The sequence below is a fragment of the Sciurus carolinensis genome, chromosome 2, assembly GCF_902686445.1.
Source record: "Sciurus carolinensis chromosome 2, mSciCar1.2, whole genome shotgun sequence".
NCBI classification, from domain to species: domain Eukaryota; kingdom Metazoa; phylum Chordata; class Mammalia; order Rodentia; family Sciuridae; genus Sciurus; species Sciurus carolinensis.
The window spans coordinates 172951325-172968729 of NC_062214.1; the positions used below are offsets into that span (position 1 = coordinate 172951325).

Here is a 17405-nt window from a genome sequence, read left to right on the forward strand (position 1 = left end):
GACAAATGATGCTTGCAAAGGAGTGAGGTCAGGTGGGAACTGCAGCAGCTCAGGAGAGCTCAGACGGTTCCTAGGAGGCCAAGGCATTGCCACAAGTCCTGCCTTGTCTCAAGAGTCTGTGTACTTGCTGGTTTTTGGCAATAAAGATGGCTTGTAATATTCTGAGTTGAGTGCCCCAATCAGGAATAGCATCTTGAAGCAAAGCCTTCCTAAAAATTGAAATGTGGGAAGTTGGTGTAATTTTGAGCTTTAAAATTATTGTGTTCAAACAGTAATCAAATGGATATAATCATTTTCCAAGAGACAGTGGCAGGTTCTCTTCAATCATCACTCAACAGTGGAAAAGAGCTTCCTCCCTCCTTGGTTCCCCTTCCTGGTGGAGTGAAGGGAAGGACCTGGGATGGTGTTTTTACTAGATGTTTACTGTCTCGAATCTCCTCCAGGTCTGCCCCCAGGGGCCTGACCCCAGAGACCTGTGATCATTGTTCCCTTGCCTCAGTGCTGCCAGAGAACATCAAGCGGAGAGAATGAGGGATTGCTGTCCTTGTCGTCTGCTACCAAGTTTTTTTTTAGCCAGAACACTAAAGACTCCACAGTTCTTTACGTACCGTGTAACCTGGAAGTCAGTAGGCAGGCCAAGCCATATTTCAGTGCAAAGAACAAGTTAAGGGAAAGGCATCAGTAGTCTTTAAGCCAACCTGCACCTAGATACGCCCCTCATCACAAGGGAGAATAACACCCAGCACTGGAAGCTAAGCCCAGCTATCCTTCATTCTTCAGTCTGACTGCTTGTTTCTCTGGCTTAAATTCAGGAAAAAGCTTAGAGAGTTCTTTATGCATTAATGATCACTTCTAGAATTGTCTGCAGGGAAAGTACCTTTTTCAATTCTGACATCATCCCCACCCCCCCCACCCCCAAAAAAAGTCATTCTTTTTTTGCTATCAGTCCTCATCAGAGGTAATCTGGTGCATGGACTGTGCCTGCCAATGTGTAGGACAAAATTAAGGAACTCAAGGATTGTTCATGTGGGCCACATTCTATCTGTGCTTTTCCTGGCTGTTGGCAAGCAGAGGTGATCATCCCACCCAGGAGGACTCCTGTATCAGTCTAGTCTAGCAGTGAGGGTCAAAGAGGGCACCTCAAAGAGGCATCAGCAAAGGGAGCTGGAGCAAGACAGGACTTAAGGCTCTCCCCATACCAGCTTCCCAACAAAGCTGAGCCTGTGTGTTATTTCCCTCAGCCACTGAGGCAGATACAGCTACTGAGATCTTCAAAGGACCAAACAAAAAGTCAGCAGCATGGTCCTCTTCTCGTGACTGACCAGAGAGCTCAGATTAGGTACCATGCTAAAATGGCCTATGGTAGATATGGGCAGGGAAGTGGAAGGTAAGGGCAAGGCTCTGTGGATAACAAAATACTCCAGACACAGGGAAGCATGCGGCATCTTCTGGTTGATGGTTATGTGTGTTAAGATCAGTGGTTATGTCTGTAACATGTGCTCAAATGCTCCACAGAGCATGGGAGCCAAGTGGATTGCAGGAGAGTGGTCAGAGCATGCCAAAGCCTTCACAACCCTCGCTGATGGCCAGTTGCAGCATCCTGTGCACCTCTTCATACGAGTCATATGTAGGGAGGCACAGCTGGTTAAAACTGGAAAGGCAAGAGAAGTGATTGACTCACACAACAAGAAACACTGGCAAGGACTGGAAAGATAAACCCCCACAAGGGCATGCACTGAGCAGTCAGATACCTACCATGTATGTGCAGTAGGTAGCGTGCTGTGGGTTGGAGCAGCAATAATCTGAAATGAGGGACAGAGGGCAGCAAAGCCTCCAGGTGGTAGCTGAGAGGAACCTGTTGTGAACTGAAGTAGTCGAGCCAACTCCTCCTGGGTCAGACTGGAAACCACAGTCCAAAACCACTTCATGACCTAGCAGGGAGAGTACAAGAGTGGAATCACATATGGTACACAGCCTAGGATTTGATATTTGGGGAAAGGAACAGATAACCCTAAAGTAAGGCTGTGTCCCAGTTTATAGTTCTATGAGGAAACTGGTAAGAGAGGCCAGAGTTGGCAACCTCTGTAGGAACACTGTAAAATGTCAGGAGGGTAATCACTGATTGCTTGATTCTACTTCTCTGCATTTCCAATTTACGGCTTAAATGGCAGTCAGCATTCCAGTCCTTAAGAACCAGGACTCCTTTCTGCCTGGACACCCAACTGTCTTTACTATATATCATTCCTTCCCAGTCAACATGTCTAACTCTTTAAATCCTCTTTCTTTTTTTTTTCTTTTTTTCTTTTTTTTTTTAAGTATATATATATTTTTCAGTTGTAGATGGGCATAATCTTTAATTCTTATGTGGTGCTGAGGTGGGTGCTCTACCACTGAGCCACAACCCCAACTCTAAATCCTCTACTTTTCTTCTAAAATTTTTTCCTTACAACACGGCACAAATACAACTGAAGAAGTTTGGTTCACTTACCTTTTCTCTGAAATGCCATGAACCACCAACAACTACTGCATGGGCTTTGAAGTCAGAAACACTGATGTCTCCAGTCCCACACATCAGCAGCTACAGAAAGATTATCAGGTATTACTAGGACACTAAGAGGGACAAAGACCCACTACAGTCAAAATTATGTGTTAACACACAAATACAGGATAAAGACAATACCAGGAAAAAGACAGAAGGTGGGGTCACAATGCCAGAATACAGTTTTAAGAAAATCAACTGCAAAAGGCCAGTGGTTCCTAACCAGTGTGGCCGAAAACTAAATAAATAAAATAAATCACACAGCTTCAAAAAATATATTTAGATGCTTGTGAACCTACTACAGACCTACTGAATAAGAATCTCTAGGGATGGACCATGCACTTGCAAGTCCTGTCAGATGGCCTTTCCTTTTTCCTCAAGATTTGGCTCCATTTTTTTTGTTTTGTTTTATTTTTTGGTGGTATTGGGGATTGAACGCAGGGAGGCTCTACTACTGAGTCACCTCCTCAGCACCCCACTTTTTTTCCAGTTTTTATTTTGAGACAAGGTCTTGCTGCCCAGGCTGGTCTTAAACTTGTGATCCAGCAGCCTCAGTCTCTTGAGTTGCTGGGATTACAGGCACGCCCCACTGTGTTTGGCTCCATTCTTCTTTTGTGGATTGAACTTTTACTACATTCCCTTAGGTCCTGCTTCTATTTGATAATACAAATTAAAAAGTATGCCAAATAATGAGAACATTAATGACATCAGAACCCTAAACATCTTGTTGATGTCCTAATTTGGTTCAGGATCCAGCAAGTTACTTAGCAGACTGAGTATTCATCCAACTTCTATAAGAATGATACATCCTAATCAACAGACGAGAAGAACCCAAATTAAGCCCAAGGAGCCCCAGCTCCTACAAAAAGGACCTGCTAAATGAACGAGCAGGATGTGGAACATCTGTAAGAGACTATGTCCTTCCTTTCTACTCACTTTTACACACTGTTACAAAAGCTTTGCTTCGTGGTAAAATATACCAGGAGCTATTCCTCAGCCCCAAAATAACAGTACTAGGTGACAGGTCTATCAGAAACTTTAAGCTGAGACACAAAGAATTCACTTCATTTCTTTTTTTAGTGCCAGGGATTGAATCCAGGAGTGCTTAACCATTGTCACATGCCCAGACCCTTTTTAAAATTTTTTATTTTGAGACAGCATCTCACTAGTCTCACTAAGTTGCTGGGGCTGACCTTGAACTTGCAATCCTCCTGTCTCAGCCTCCTGAGTCACTGGGATTAACAGGTGTGTGCCACCATGCCCAACTAAGAATTTATTTTGTATGGATTCCAACTCTGAAGGCACAAAAATTGCAGAAAACTTCGATTTTTGTTCTAAAGACAGCTCAGTTCATAAGAATTATGCAGGATTACCTGAAACTATGTTTTTCTCCCCATTTTAAAAGAACTTCCTTCCTATAAGAACAGTTTGCAGAAATACACTCCTCATAAACGCTATGGAAAGTTAAAACCAAAAATTTGTACTGTATGTGTCATCTGTGAGCAGCAAAGAAAGATAAACTGATTGGGTGGGGGGAGCATACCTGATATGGACTTTAATCTGGCTAACTGTAAAAATGGTATTTAGTATCTTATAGTCATATTTTGCTTGCTATAGAATTTGATATAAGAATATATTTACGAGCTTTATTTGTCGCCTGCACTGCTTGTTTGCCCGGGACCTCCGGGCCGAGTAGCATGACGTCCGCTTTAGAGAACTACATCAACCGAACTGTTGCTGTTATTACTTCTGATGGGAGAATGATTGTGGGAACACTGAAAGGTTTTGACCAGACTATTAATTTGATTTTGGATGAAAGCCATGAACGAGTATTCAGCTCTTCACAGGGAGTAGAGCAAGTGGTATTGGGGCTCTACATTGTGAGAGGTGACAATGTTGCAGTCATTGGAGAAATTGATGAAGAGACAGATTCTGCGCTTGACTTGGGGAATATTCGAGCAGAACCTCTAAACTCTGTAGCACACTGAGGAAAAACTACATATATTGGACATCTAAATCTTGTACAGAAACCAGTTATTCTGAGGAAGATGTTTGGAATTTTTAGGAATGTGTAATTGTGAATTTTGACTTCATATCGATTCACTGTAATATGTAAATTAAAATATTTCTACATTTTTATTGAAAAAATATTTTGCCTAAATTAAAAAAAAAAAAAAAGAATATATTTACTATTATATGTAAAAATCAAAACAATATTCTAGTAGAAATCTTTGAAATACAACCACATTTTTTGGTTTGCCTCCTTCACCAGAATATAGCCCCAGGAGGGCCGGGACTTTGTCTTATTTTGGGGTGGGGGGGGGGCAGTTATCAGGGATTGAACTCAGGGGCACTCAACCACTGAGCCACATCACCAGCCTTATTTTGTATTTTATTTAGAGAGGGTCTCACTCAGTTGTGTAGTGCCCTGCCACGGCTGAGGCTGGCTTTCAACTCTCAATCTTCCTGCTCAGCCTCCAGAGCCACTGGGATCACAGGCATGCACCACCATGCCCAACTGGGACTTTGTCTTATTCATTGCTATCTCCCCAACACTCAAAATACACGGCATACAGGAAGCACTCGAACAAAAGCATTCTATTATTCCTTAAATGTCATAAGATTTTATGACAGTTTTTATGTGATATTAATATTCTTACTACTCAATCAATATCTGTATTTGATAAATAAATATTAATCATAACTCTTCAAAAATAACTATTTACTGGTTTCTGATTTTCAAATTCAGATTTTTAAAAATTTGAAGAAGGGGTCAAAGGACAGAAGAGTGACAAAAGTATACCCAACTCTTGCATAAAGAGCTTCCCCTGCTGTACCTCATGACGGGATGGGTAGCAAACTGGGTCCTACAGGCATGCTCTCCATAACAGGGGTTTGAATTATAAGCACTTACCTCGAGCTCATTCTCATCAAAAATGGCCAAAAGGTTCTCAGGGACTAACTCATTCAAGCCTGAAACAAAGTGGCCAAGTTAAAGCTATAACCACACCAAGGATACAGACATTTTAAACTCAAGGCCAAGAGGAGATAGGATCCTACCTTTTAGGAAATGTTCCACCTCCTCTTTCACTTGACTGGCCAGTCGATACTGCGCCAGCAAGTTTAAATAGAAGATTTTATTCGCATTGGTGACTGGGGTTTGAGCTCCACCTGTCATAAGTTCTACAACCTGAAAATAGGAAGCAAAAGACAAGGAGAGGATGTTAGGTTATAAGATGGTATCTGCTTGGTATGTTCCACACACATGGAACACTTGAACTTCATCAGCATCAACCACAAGTTTCCTCTGTGCTTTCAGCTTTTTAACATACTTGCTTTCACTTTGCATGACTAAGCTTCAAGGCCTCTACTACTGCTGCCATATTCTACCAACTACTTTTTCTGCAGTGGGTGTCTGGTTGAGGTCTTCTCTGATCTGGTCTGGTAATGGTCATGCAACAGGAAGATATTATGGTTCCTTATTACCAATATTTTAATCTATCATCCAAAATTAAACCACTACTGACCTCTCCTCAAAAAAGTCCTTTTATGTCTCAAATTTTAAGATGGGGACAGTTGCTTCCCTAAGTTCTCCAAAGTGAATTAGTGGAAAGTGTCACAGTTTGAACCTTGGAGATCCTGAATTCTAATCCCAGTCCTGATGCTATCTTGCTACATAACTTCAGTCACTTAACTATCTGGATCCCTGTTTTCCTTGCCTGCAAAGAAAAAGTCAATAAGCTTTATCATTCTTAAAGAGAATTAGTATCCCTCATTAAATAACTCTAAAGGGCATTTAAAGAATTCCCAAGGCAGTTTAAAATCACCACTCTGGAAAATTTGTGTACAGTGACCAGAGTTGTCTTCACTGATAAATGAAAGCCTCCATTTAGTTATGAGATTTTAAGGTCCTGATGACAGCATGCTGCCTCATTTTTTATTTTTATTTTTTTAAAGATGCTGGTTTTTCTTTTTTTTATATACCTTTATTTAATTTAATTTATTTATTTATTTGGTGCCGAGGATTGAACCCAGCGCTTCACACGTGCTAGGCAATACTCTACTACTGAGCCACAACCCAGGCCTACATCCTCATTTTAACTGTGTTCAATGTGAACCTTAAATCTTAACCATTTATTTCTTAGGCTACTAGATAGAAATGCTTATTCAGAGAAAAGAAATATCCAGACTCACACAAAATAGATTTCTACATTTTCCTAGAAGAACTGCTGCATCATAATTAGATGCAGCTTATTAGATGATCTCGGTTTTTCAAAATGCCTGGGCCAATTTATATTCATATATATGAGTTTCTGTTGTTCACATTCTCACCAATGCCTGGTATTGACTACCTTTTTCATTGGTTGTGTAATATGTGTAATTTGGTTTTATCTGTAATTTTCTGATTAGCAAAGTTTAATAGGTTTTTTTTTCATATTTATTTCTATTTGGACATCCTCTTTTGAGAATTCATGTTCTTTTACCCATTTTAAAAGTAATGTTCATGTTCTTCTGATTTTTTAAAGTTTTAAAAAGAAATAAAATACATACTCCCATTACAACGTTCCATATTTATCATGATGTTACATTCTAATAAACCTATCATGAACTGAAAGTTAAAAAAAAAAAAGGAAAGATTTTCTGCATTTTTAATCCATGAGAATTCTTGCTGTGGAATAGAGAATTCTTGCTGTGGAGTAACATGCCTTTCCTACCATGCTGTCCCTTGGGCCTGAAGACCATCATTCAGTATTTTATTGACTCCAATTGTCTTGTTATGCTGGCTCAGGAAGTCAGGCTCTGATCCCATGTGTACAAAGGCAGCCAGGTAGTATTTTTTCAGAAAGGATATCTGACTATCAGTCGAATGTACCAATGGTCATAACTTTTCAATCATTGCTATTTTGCTTTTAATTATGTATCACTATAACTTTAGCTTCACTACTTATCATTAACCCCACAGGGTAAACAAAAGCACATTGTCATCAAAAATACCTCTGGTCAACAATTTCCTAGTAAAAAGTTTTTACACAGGTATTGTGTTAAAATAGGAATCATCTATATCACCACTGGCAACTGTTGATGCAGACAATGTCTTTTCCAAATCTGCTTATACAGTGACACTTCATTAACTGATTCTTTTTCCTCTGGAAAGTAGGAGCAAGTGGGATAGGTAGGCACATGGGTCTCTTACTCCACTCAAAAGGACTGAGATTGGGGCTGGGGATAAGTTCAGAGGCAGAGTAAATACTCAGTATGTGTGAGGCCCTGGGTTCCAACCCAAGTAACCCCCACTCAAAAAAAAAGGGCTGAGGGCATAAACTGGGGTACAATGCTTAAAAGCTTCACTGTCTGATGGAAACTGCTAGCCACATGCAATTAAATTTAAATTCATTAAGATAAACTGAGAAATTCAGTTATGTGGTCACACTAGTCACCTTCCCATCACTGTAGAAAGTAGTATTAGACAGCACTGCTCTAGCGGGAGCTGGGGAAGAGGGGACCAATAGCCCACAGGCTTTGGTCCTTTTTCTCACCTTATCCAATTGACCTGACTTGTTATATTTTTCTTCTGCAAAGACCAGCTCCATTTCACTCATGTCATTGTTGAGGATAAAACAAACTTTTGATTTGTAGAATTCTGGGTCATCTGTTTCAAAGTACTGAGGAGACAGAAAGACACAGCAGAACATGAACTCACTTTTGCCCAGAAATAAAATTTACAATTGTTTAAAATCACTTATCCCTTGAAGCCTAAAAATAATCAGCCCAAGCAAAGAGATCTCAGAGTTTATGGACAGGCAGTCTTAGGAAAAAATGCATTCTTAAGATGGTAGTTACCTTGTAATGCATGCGTAGTCCTATGATTTGGGCCAGGAAAGAACGGGTGAAACGAGCTCGAACCAACTGCTTGTAGGCACCTCCTAGAGAGGATTCATAGAGACACTTGCCCACCAGCCGCCCTGCAAACTCATACATCTTCAGGCGCATGTGAGGTGGGCGATTAGGGTTGGGATGCACCTGTCAAAGACAGACAGTGAAAGGTCCTGGGCTATTTTTCTCCAAGCCTAGTTCTGGACAAATCTTCCCTCCCCAACTCCATGTGCTACGATTTGGATCTGGAATGTTTCCCAAAGGCCAATGAATTAAAGGATTGGTTCCCCAGCCTTTGGTGTTATTGAGAAGTAGAGGAAACTTTAAAAGGAAGGAACTAGTGGGAGGTTTTAAATCAGTAAGGGCATGCTCTCGAAGGGGATTGTGGCAACCTGGTCTCTTGATCTTTCTTTCATATCTTGATCATGAGGTGACTGGTTTTGTCATGCACTGCCACCATTATGTGCTGCCTTAACACAGGCCCCAAAACGGAACCAGCTAACCATGGACTAAAGCCTCCATAACTGTGAGCCAAATACACCCTTTCTCTTTACAAGTTGATTTTCTCAGGTATTTGTTATAGTAACAAGAAGCTGACTAACACACCATGACAGGGGAGCAAGAATTTCAGTGTGAGGATCGAAGAGCTCATCCAAATAACACTGGTCTTTTGGTAGCCACCACTGAGTAATTTTTTTTTTTTTTTTGCGGTGCTGGGGATCAAACCCAGGACTTTGTGTTTGCGAGGCAAGCACTCTACCGACTGAGCTATCTCCCCAGCCCCACCACTGAGTATTTTAAAGTGACTGAAGGATAAAAAACAGGGATGAATTTTTACTCAGCTAAAGAATCTTGTATTAAGTTTGAGGTCCCTGGCTGAGTATGGAAATTAATCAGTGGGTGATAAGATGCATTTTCACTGAACTAGAACTTCTTTCAGTCAAAGTGGTTTTTTTTTTTTTTTTTTTTTTTTCAAAGTCTACTTTTTTTATTCCTATTACTTCAGGCATGTTTTGAGAAAGTAGCTTCATATTCAACTGGCTTCATTTTCTCCTATCTTACAGATGAAATAATGAAGGCAATTAGGATGGAAGCAACCTGATTAGCTCACACTGTAAGGAGCAAAATTAAGAACAGGACAGGGGTTGAAAGACTTTCAAAACTTCAAACCCTTGTGTATTCATTACATGTTCCACACTTTCCACCCACCCAGGGGAAAGTCAGACTCACTAAAGCTTGGTTGTTGTCACTGAAACGGGTGAAGAGCTGATTGGTGGTATCAAACAGTGCTTTGCAGATTAGTTCAAACCATTCCCGGCGAGGCCCTCCCCAGTCCAGAGCTGAAAAGAATAATGAAAATAAATGAAGAGGAACCTACCTCCTCTTATCATCTTTGTTTGTTTATTGGTGATTTTACACTTTCCACATTTCCTCCATTCCATTACCTTACTGTATCTCCACTGCAAGTCACCTAAACGGTGAACATTTTTTGAAATCCCATTCCTTTCTGTAGGATCAAAGTATTCTGGTCACTAAGCTACTGGAAACACAAAAGATCAGAGATCCTAAGAAATGGACATATTTCCTGGTTTTGCAATAGTTACTTTGTCCTTTTGGTTCAAACTCCCTCCAATCCCTATGTCTTTGCTCCATCAGCTCCACCTTGCCATCTGGCCAGTAAACACTATCATTTTTTTTCTTGACTCCTGGAAGTTGAGTTGTTTTTATGTGTAGGGGGAGTAGAAAGATAAAATGAAATCTCAAAACTGACCTTCTTCATCCTGGAAAACCACTTCAAAGTTCTTGCTCCAATCTGAGATGGAGAAATTTCGAGTGGCCTTCAAAGACTGAAAAGCAGTGACAGGAAGGAAACTGTGAGAACACTGGTTGGCACCCTTGGATGCTAAAGACAAAAACACAAGAGCACTGCCACTGTTCACTGACATAACCACTATTATGTCAGATGTCAGAGGAGATCAGTAGAAATAAGCTTTTGTAATATCGTCTTATATTTAAAGTGCACAGATCTCTAGAAGAAATTTAAGGCTTTAAAAAATAATTTGTCTTTACACCATCATTTTGCTGGAAAACTGAAGTTGTTTTTTTTAATTGCCCTCATTTTATTTTCATTTTCTAAAATGAGGCAAAATATCATTTTCAAAAAGCATCAAGAAGTGAGTATATTTAACCATACTCAGCTCATAATAGAGCAAATGGATGAACAGAATAATTCATGCTATAGCATGTTTACTGAACTGGCAATAAATAAAGCTGGTCAACGGAAGATGGGAACTTTGTCTTGTAAAAACTGAGGGGGATCATCTGGCATTTGTTTGATGTTGCATCTATGGTTAGAGATGTATATGATAGAAACACCAGGGATCTTCCAGATTCTTCATTTAAGGTCATGGTCAACTGTGGTCATGATGTAACACTAGTGCCAAGTTACTCTCTGTACTAAGCAGTTCGTCCCCATAGGTTCCTTTGTGTGTGCATGGTAAAACTGTTCAAACCATGTGTCCTTAGCAATCCTTAGAGTTGCTTGATAAGTTCTGCCCCAATTTCTCAATTTCAACCATTACACAGTTATATGAGCGATACACATGGCAGACAGTTCATCACTGACTGCACTAAGTCCAGTTTGGTGTTAGCGAAAAAATTAATAAAATTGGTAACCTCCAGGATGTGATAAGGTGGGCCCAGCTGCATACTGTATTGGAAGACTAAGCAGGAAGATTTTTGGGGACTTCTCTTTCCTTCGGTGCACTGAGATCTTCCTTTTGTTTCTTTTTGGGTTTTAATCTATTGTTTTCTTTAAGCCTCTTATCTCCAAGACTAAGCATATGCTTCATGGTTGCATACTTCCTTGCTTTCTTTCATCTTCCCATGTTTATGCCATACACCCCAACGATCCTCATTTTATTAATGAAAAAACTCTTGCAGGAAGAAAAAATGACCCAAGTCATTAAGCTGTAAGCAAGAGAACCAATGAGTTTCAGTTAAGTACAATCTATTCACTAGATATCTTTATCCACAAGGCGAGGTTTGGGCAGTAAGCCATGCCACATGGAGAGTGTGGCTGAGAAAAGGGGTTTCCAGTCACACCTACCAGAGCCAAACACCACAAACACTTTCTGGACAGGAATTAAGCCTTCTCATTCCTGGGGAATGTCAGATCCATGCCAGTGTCTGTGTGGTGGAGACAGACACACGTCAGGTGTTCCTTTTCCATCAGACCAGAGTGACAACAAAAATCACTTCTTTTTAATCCAACAAGAACTCTTCTATTCCAAGGATTTAATAACAGGAACTTCCTTTTGTAACCACTTCACCTTCCTGCATAGGAGACTGTTGTGGAACTAGTTTACCACAGGCCTAAAAGCTAATTGTGTCACCTAGTCTCCCCTGGGTACAATACCTCCAACATCTGCCCCAAAGTTAGCAGATCAAAGAGAAGAGCAAACAGTTTCTAACAGACATCTGCTGATGGAGATGAAATGATGAAACTTTACCCACCGATTCCAACAAAGCGTGTCTGCTGACCTTCAGGGTGACTTTGGAATGTGGCCTTTTCATATGTACCTGCCGAAGCTCTCGCTGGAAAAAGTTTACCTTGTCCTGAAAGGTCTCAGAGCCTCCTGAGGAACAGCAAGATTCATTATGATTAGAGCCACATTAGCAGACATTGGAGAGTCCCACCTTTACACCCTTGGGACCCAAGGGCAGCTGGCATTGCTACCTTCCCAGCTGAATCCCCGTCCATCCTTACCAATGTTCTTATGCAGGGAACGGATGAAAGTGGCTGCTAGAATGTTCCTCTCCTTACAGCTGAGCTCCACAGGAGGTTGAATGCCATCATCCACTACCAGTGTGAGGAGCTTATGAACAGGGTCAGGGCCAAGGTAGGAAAACTAACAAAGGAAAAAAAAAAAAAAAGAAAAAAGAGTTAATCTATAAAACCTTCAATCCCAGCAAAAACTATCCCTTCTATACAAACCACAAAAAGAAGGTAAACATGTTTTCTCTGAGTGAACACCAACCAGGAGTACATCTCCTTGTTTTTTACCTCAATGTTCTACAATTCAAACCTTAAAAATTATAACAAAAATTGCCACTCCAAACTGCTAGAGGAAAGTGATTTTTATAAAATGACATATACAAACCTTCGGACAAAAGTTTATATTCTAAAAGCGCAGAAAAGTTAAAAAAAAAAAAAAAAAACTTTTAAGAAAACATATGAGAGAATATTTCTTCTGAAAGAAAGAGCTTTAGCACACTGGGAGACCAAACTGGGGCCAGAGTTACCAAGGCCCTGAATATGAACTTAGTCCTAGAGACAAAAGGTAAGGTAAAGTATTCTGAGTCGCTGCTAACTCCCATTTCTGTAGGCACATGTCCTTCCAGGAGTTACACGTTCTTTGTGTCATTTAAGTGAGAAGATAATACCTTTTTAAATTTGGAAATGAATTCCGTGTGCACAGGGAGAGAACTTCCAGAAACACTGAAAACCCTGGTGCATGTGTGTGCAGTCGGGGATGGGGGTGTTGAAACATCCTAAGAACTGAAGACTGCTCAGCAAGAACCAGATGTAAGGTCCAACTTACTTTTGTTCCTGGGCATACTCGGAAGGTGTACAGACGCCAGGGAATGATTTTCAGATAGAACTCCTTCACTGAGAATTGCTAGAGGACGAACACACAGAAAATAAAGTGAGTGATAAATAAAAGGGCCCTATTTGGGTATTTTGATTCAAATAGCAATGTCTCTGTTTCTCATGATAACCTTTTTCTTTGATGGGCAAAAATAAATATACTTAACAGTACTAAAATAACTCTATCTCTAAAAAGGCAAATTAAAAATATTACAATGACACTACAATTGAAGAGAAATTTTATAATCTTAAAACTCAAGTCTTAGCTATATAATTTAGATAATGAATTTATAATTAATTTAAATACAGCTGGGATCAGATTTTTACTTAATGAATAGTGAACATTTCACCTAGAAACAATCCTGATCTCCTACTCAGCCCAGTGCTGCTCATAATGACTTTGTTCAAGTTCATGGACAGGGCATACCAGTCTTCCAAACCCAACTACTTTCTTCCTACTAGAATGGCCAAGGATTTGCAGGGATGGAAAGGGAGGAAGATAGTAATGTGTGTGTGTGTGTGTTGTGGGGGCTCGGGGAGCACAGAAAAAGTTCAACAAAATACCCCATGCAAGGATAAAGAATTCTGTATGCAATTCACAAAAAAGGAAAAGAATGCAATAATCCTTTAATCTAAATAAACAAAAACCTTGTTATCTGAACATGAGGCAGGTCAGGTTTTCTTCTTGATTTAAAGACACTTTCCACTGAAGAAAAATTTCAATACATACTAAAGAGAAGACAGTATAATGAACCCATCACTAGCTTTAACAATGATCAATTCACAGCCAGTCTTGTTTGATTCATTCACCCCACCCATTTCCCTCATTACCTCCCTCCTAGTCCAAATAAAGCCTAAATTTTTACATGAAGATGATATACAGTGAAGGAGAACAGAATTTGAACTTAAGTTTTAGTTATGAGATTAAAGGGATAAAATGGGATATTTCAACAGAGTCTCATTTTCATGAGAACTTACTAAGAAAATACAAATATTCAAATGAAACTCTTATACAAAGTGCCTCTGAGCTCAGGGGCTTGGGAAGTTCACCTTCTTGTCTCTGCCAAAATTTCTTTATTCCAATCTTGGAGCCTGATGTGACATCTATTTATTGAGGTTTCACAAATTACAGAATGAAAGATCAAATTGTTTCAACCGAGCACAAGGGTCCAACAGTGATTTTATCCTGGTCAGAACTTCTTAATGGTTAAAAGTGACTTACAACTCACAGCCCTGCCTTGAAAAATTCTCCACTGAAGCAATCAAAGGGCAGCACAGACAGGTGCTCACAGTGCCAAGGCACAAAGTCTCTCTAGAAAGAAATCTAGTCTAGTCCCAAACAAATATCAATCTACTGCTCCACTTTCAGTAGCCTCTCTTAGCATCCAAAAGCCCTTCAAGTCAAGTTAATGATCTAGCCCACCAGCACTCAGACTGTTATTTTGTTGTTACTGTTACCAATTCCCAAATACTGGCAGGCTTAGGCAGGGGAGCTAAAATGCAAAAAAGGGGGTTCCAACCTTTGGTGACACATAGCAGTACACCTTCTTCGGTTTCTTCACCTTCTCAGGAGTGTGGCACTCTGAGGGTGAGTCTTCATCTTCTTCCTCAATAGCAGTGGAGGGCCGGCGCTGGGAAGAGCTCATGTGCATGGGTGGGAGGTGCCATGGTGTGCTAGTACAGTTAGTAGCATTATAAAGATAAGCCTCAAAGTAAATGCTCACTCCTGAGGTGGATACATTGCGCTCAACTATATTCTTCTCATTCTCTGAAACACAACAAGGATGAGATTTAAAGTAGGAGTCTGGGAGGAAAAAATTGCCTATTTCTAGGTATCTTGTTTATAAAATACTAAGGGAAGTGTGGCTCAAATATCAAACATTTGGCGGGACAGGAGTGCAGACATACAAAGAAGTGGTGGGGAGTGGGGCAGAAATACTAAATCACAGCTTCCAACTCACCAGTTAAGACAATAATATCAAATTCGCCATTATTGATCGGCTGATTTTGGTATGAAATGCAGGCATGGAAGCAACCACGAGAATGCAGGGTAAGTCGCAAGAACACCTGGCAAGTCTGCCTGTTCGATGTCACCGACTTCTCAAATGAGACTCCAGTAGTCTCCTCTTCTTGAGGGCCAAGCTATGGGAAAAAAACAAAGCATTACTTAACATGTACCATTTTCCCTGCAACTTATGATGGACACCATACCTTTATTTTATTTATTTATTTTTATGTGGTGCTGAGGATCAGACCCAGTGCCTCACACATACTAGGCAAGCACTCTACCACTGAGTCACAACCCCAAGGCAACTTACTCTTTGCAAAGAACATTCCTATCTCATGTAATCTAAGTCTCATAATGCCTAATGAGACAGTCAGGTACTGTCAGATAAAGATATGACAACACAGAAGTCCAGAGAAGGGGACAAGAGATGGGAGTAAATTAGAAAAAGTAAGTATGACAGAAGGAGTCTGCCCTCAACAAGACAGGAAAATTAAAAAAAATTTTTTTAAAAAAGGGGGCCACTTACCTCATGAATGGACACGCTATAATTGTGTTCATCTCTCAGGGATGCAGAATTGTTGGTAGGGTTGTCATACTCATCTCGGGGCACTATTTGAAGGGTGTGTGGCTGCCCACAGGTCAACACAAGAGTAGAAAAATGGCACACAATTTTGGTCTTGGAAGGAACCACCATTCCTGGAACAGACAATGGAATCTAACATTTAGGGATAGCAGAGATACTCTTCAGGGCACAAAGATCTGCTTAGTGAGTCAGAAAGCTCCCAAGTCCTAGGGGCAATTAAACACTATGAAGAGGAGGGAAGAGGAAAGTAAATAAATTAATTCAAATGAAATTTCGGGACTCATTTTTATAAATTCTGAACAACTACCAGCACTAAACAGAATTAAAACATGGATGAAAAAGAACTGAGAGTTAAAGATGCAGTGCTAGAGTTCCTTAGGGAACCTAGGAGTAAGATAGGCTTTATAAATGCATTAATACATTTTGCCAACATGTATAAAATAATTGCCTGGATTGGGTTATAGCGAGAATATACAATAACCAGGTAAAAGATCAGGCTTTCACTAAATTTGTACCACACTTTAGTCAGAGTTTATGTGCTCTCTTAATTTAACATGTTAATTGTGACAAAGGATTTAAAGAGTATTAAATGAAAAACAAGTCTCAAAACTTGTGTGAACAATGGCAAAAAATGAAAGGGGTACAAATCTAATAAAATATGGTATAAGACTCATACATGGAAATCTCCAAAATGTTGATAAGAAAAACAAAAAGCATCTTAAATGAAGATCTTAAATGAAAAATACCATGTTTATGAACTGGAAGATTCAACACAGTAAAGATTTCAATTCTCCCCAAATTGATATATAGGGTTAACATAATTCTTCTTAAAATTCCAACGGGATTATTTATAGAGTTAGACATTATCCAAAAATTTATATGGAAAGGCAAAGGAAACAGAATAGCCAAAACAATTTTGTAATAATAAAGTTGGAAGAGTCAGTTTGCCAATTTCAGGACTTATAATTATTACAGTAATCAAGATTTTATAGTGCTGGTTGGGGGAAGACACACAGATCAGTAGAAAAGAAAAGAGAACCCAGAAATAGACCACCACCCAGGTGATATTTGACAAAGGTTGCAAAGTACTATACTGAAGGAAAAGAACAGATAATATGAGCAAGAAAACGGGGGGGGGGGGGACAAAAACCCCCAACCTTGACCTAAGTCTTACATACAAAAAATAACTAACCTTAAATATAAATCACAACCTTAAATAAAAAATGTGAAAACCATTAAATTTTTCTTTTTCTTTGGTACTAGTACTTTTTTTTTTTTTTTTTGTACTTTTGGTACAAACAAAAAAATGTTATGTAAACTACAAGAGATACCTATTCCAGATATGGTGGCTCACACCTGTAATCCCAGCAGCTCAGGAGGCTGAGGCAGGAGGATCATAAGTTCAAAGCAAGCCTCAGCTATTTAGCAAGTCCCTAAGCAACTTATGAGACCCAGTCTCTAAATAAAATACAAAAACAAAGGGCTAGGGCTGGGGCTGGGGCTCAATAGTTGAGTGTCCCTGGGTTCAATCCCCAGTATCTCCCCCACCAAAAAAAAAAAAAAAAAAAAAAAAAAAAAAAGGATCCCTATGATAGAATGTTATATAAAGATTTTAAAATGATACTTTTAAAGAATAACAGTACTAGAAAATGCTCACAAATGTTCAGTGAAAAGGCAGGTATAATATTGTTTATATAATAGCACAAGTCCAATTTAGAAACATTATTATAAAGAAGACTGAAAGAAAAAA

General features: G+C 39.7%; 2 protein-coding genes and 1 pseudogene across 7 annotated transcripts in view; 1 reads left to right on the forward strand and 2 right to left on the reverse strand.

The window, feature by feature from the left end:
• Positions 1 to 923: 923 nt before the first annotated feature.
• The window catches only part of Arel1 (apoptosis resistant E3 ubiquitin protein ligase 1), a 46392-nt gene continuing 29910 nt past the window's right edge, over positions 924 to 17405 (reverse strand). For all 6 annotated transcript variants that reach the window (XM_047540263.1, XM_047540266.1, XM_047540265.1 and 3 more), the window contains 15 exons: positions 15599 to 15768; positions 15026 to 15206; positions 14585 to 14832; positions 13018 to 13095; positions 12183 to 12324; positions 11930 to 12051; positions 10185 to 10260; positions 9644 to 9753; positions 8381 to 8560; positions 8077 to 8202; positions 5600 to 5729; positions 5454 to 5512; positions 2489 to 2578; positions 1756 to 1931; positions 924 to 1651 (listed from right to left, as the gene is read on the reverse strand). In XM_047540263.1, coding sequence (XP_047396219.1) covers positions 1549 to 1651; positions 1756 to 1931; positions 2489 to 2578; positions 5454 to 5512; positions 5600 to 5729; positions 8077 to 8202; positions 8381 to 8560; positions 9644 to 9753; positions 10185 to 10260; positions 11930 to 12051; positions 12183 to 12324; positions 13018 to 13095; positions 14585 to 14832; positions 15026 to 15206; positions 15599 to 15768 — 1991 coding nt within the window. In that variant the 3' untranslated portion in view covers positions 924 to 1548. The remainder of the gene's footprint in view (positions 1652 to 1755; positions 1932 to 2488; positions 2579 to 5453; positions 5513 to 5599; positions 5730 to 8076; positions 8203 to 8380; positions 8561 to 9643; positions 9754 to 10184; positions 10261 to 11929; positions 12052 to 12182; positions 12325 to 13017; positions 13096 to 14584; positions 14833 to 15025; positions 15207 to 15598; positions 15769 to 17405) is intronic.
• On the forward strand, positions 4226 to 4689 carry LOC124977068 (U6 snRNA-associated Sm-like protein LSm8). Its single transcript, XM_047540269.1, has one exon. The coding sequence runs from the start codon at positions 4237 to 4239 to the stop codon at positions 4525 to 4527; it is 291 nt and encodes a 96-aa protein (XP_047396225.1). The 5' UTR covers positions 4226 to 4236; the 3' UTR covers positions 4528 to 4689.
• On the reverse strand, positions 10689 to 11301 carry LOC124974120 (rRNA-processing protein FCF1 homolog; annotated as a pseudogene).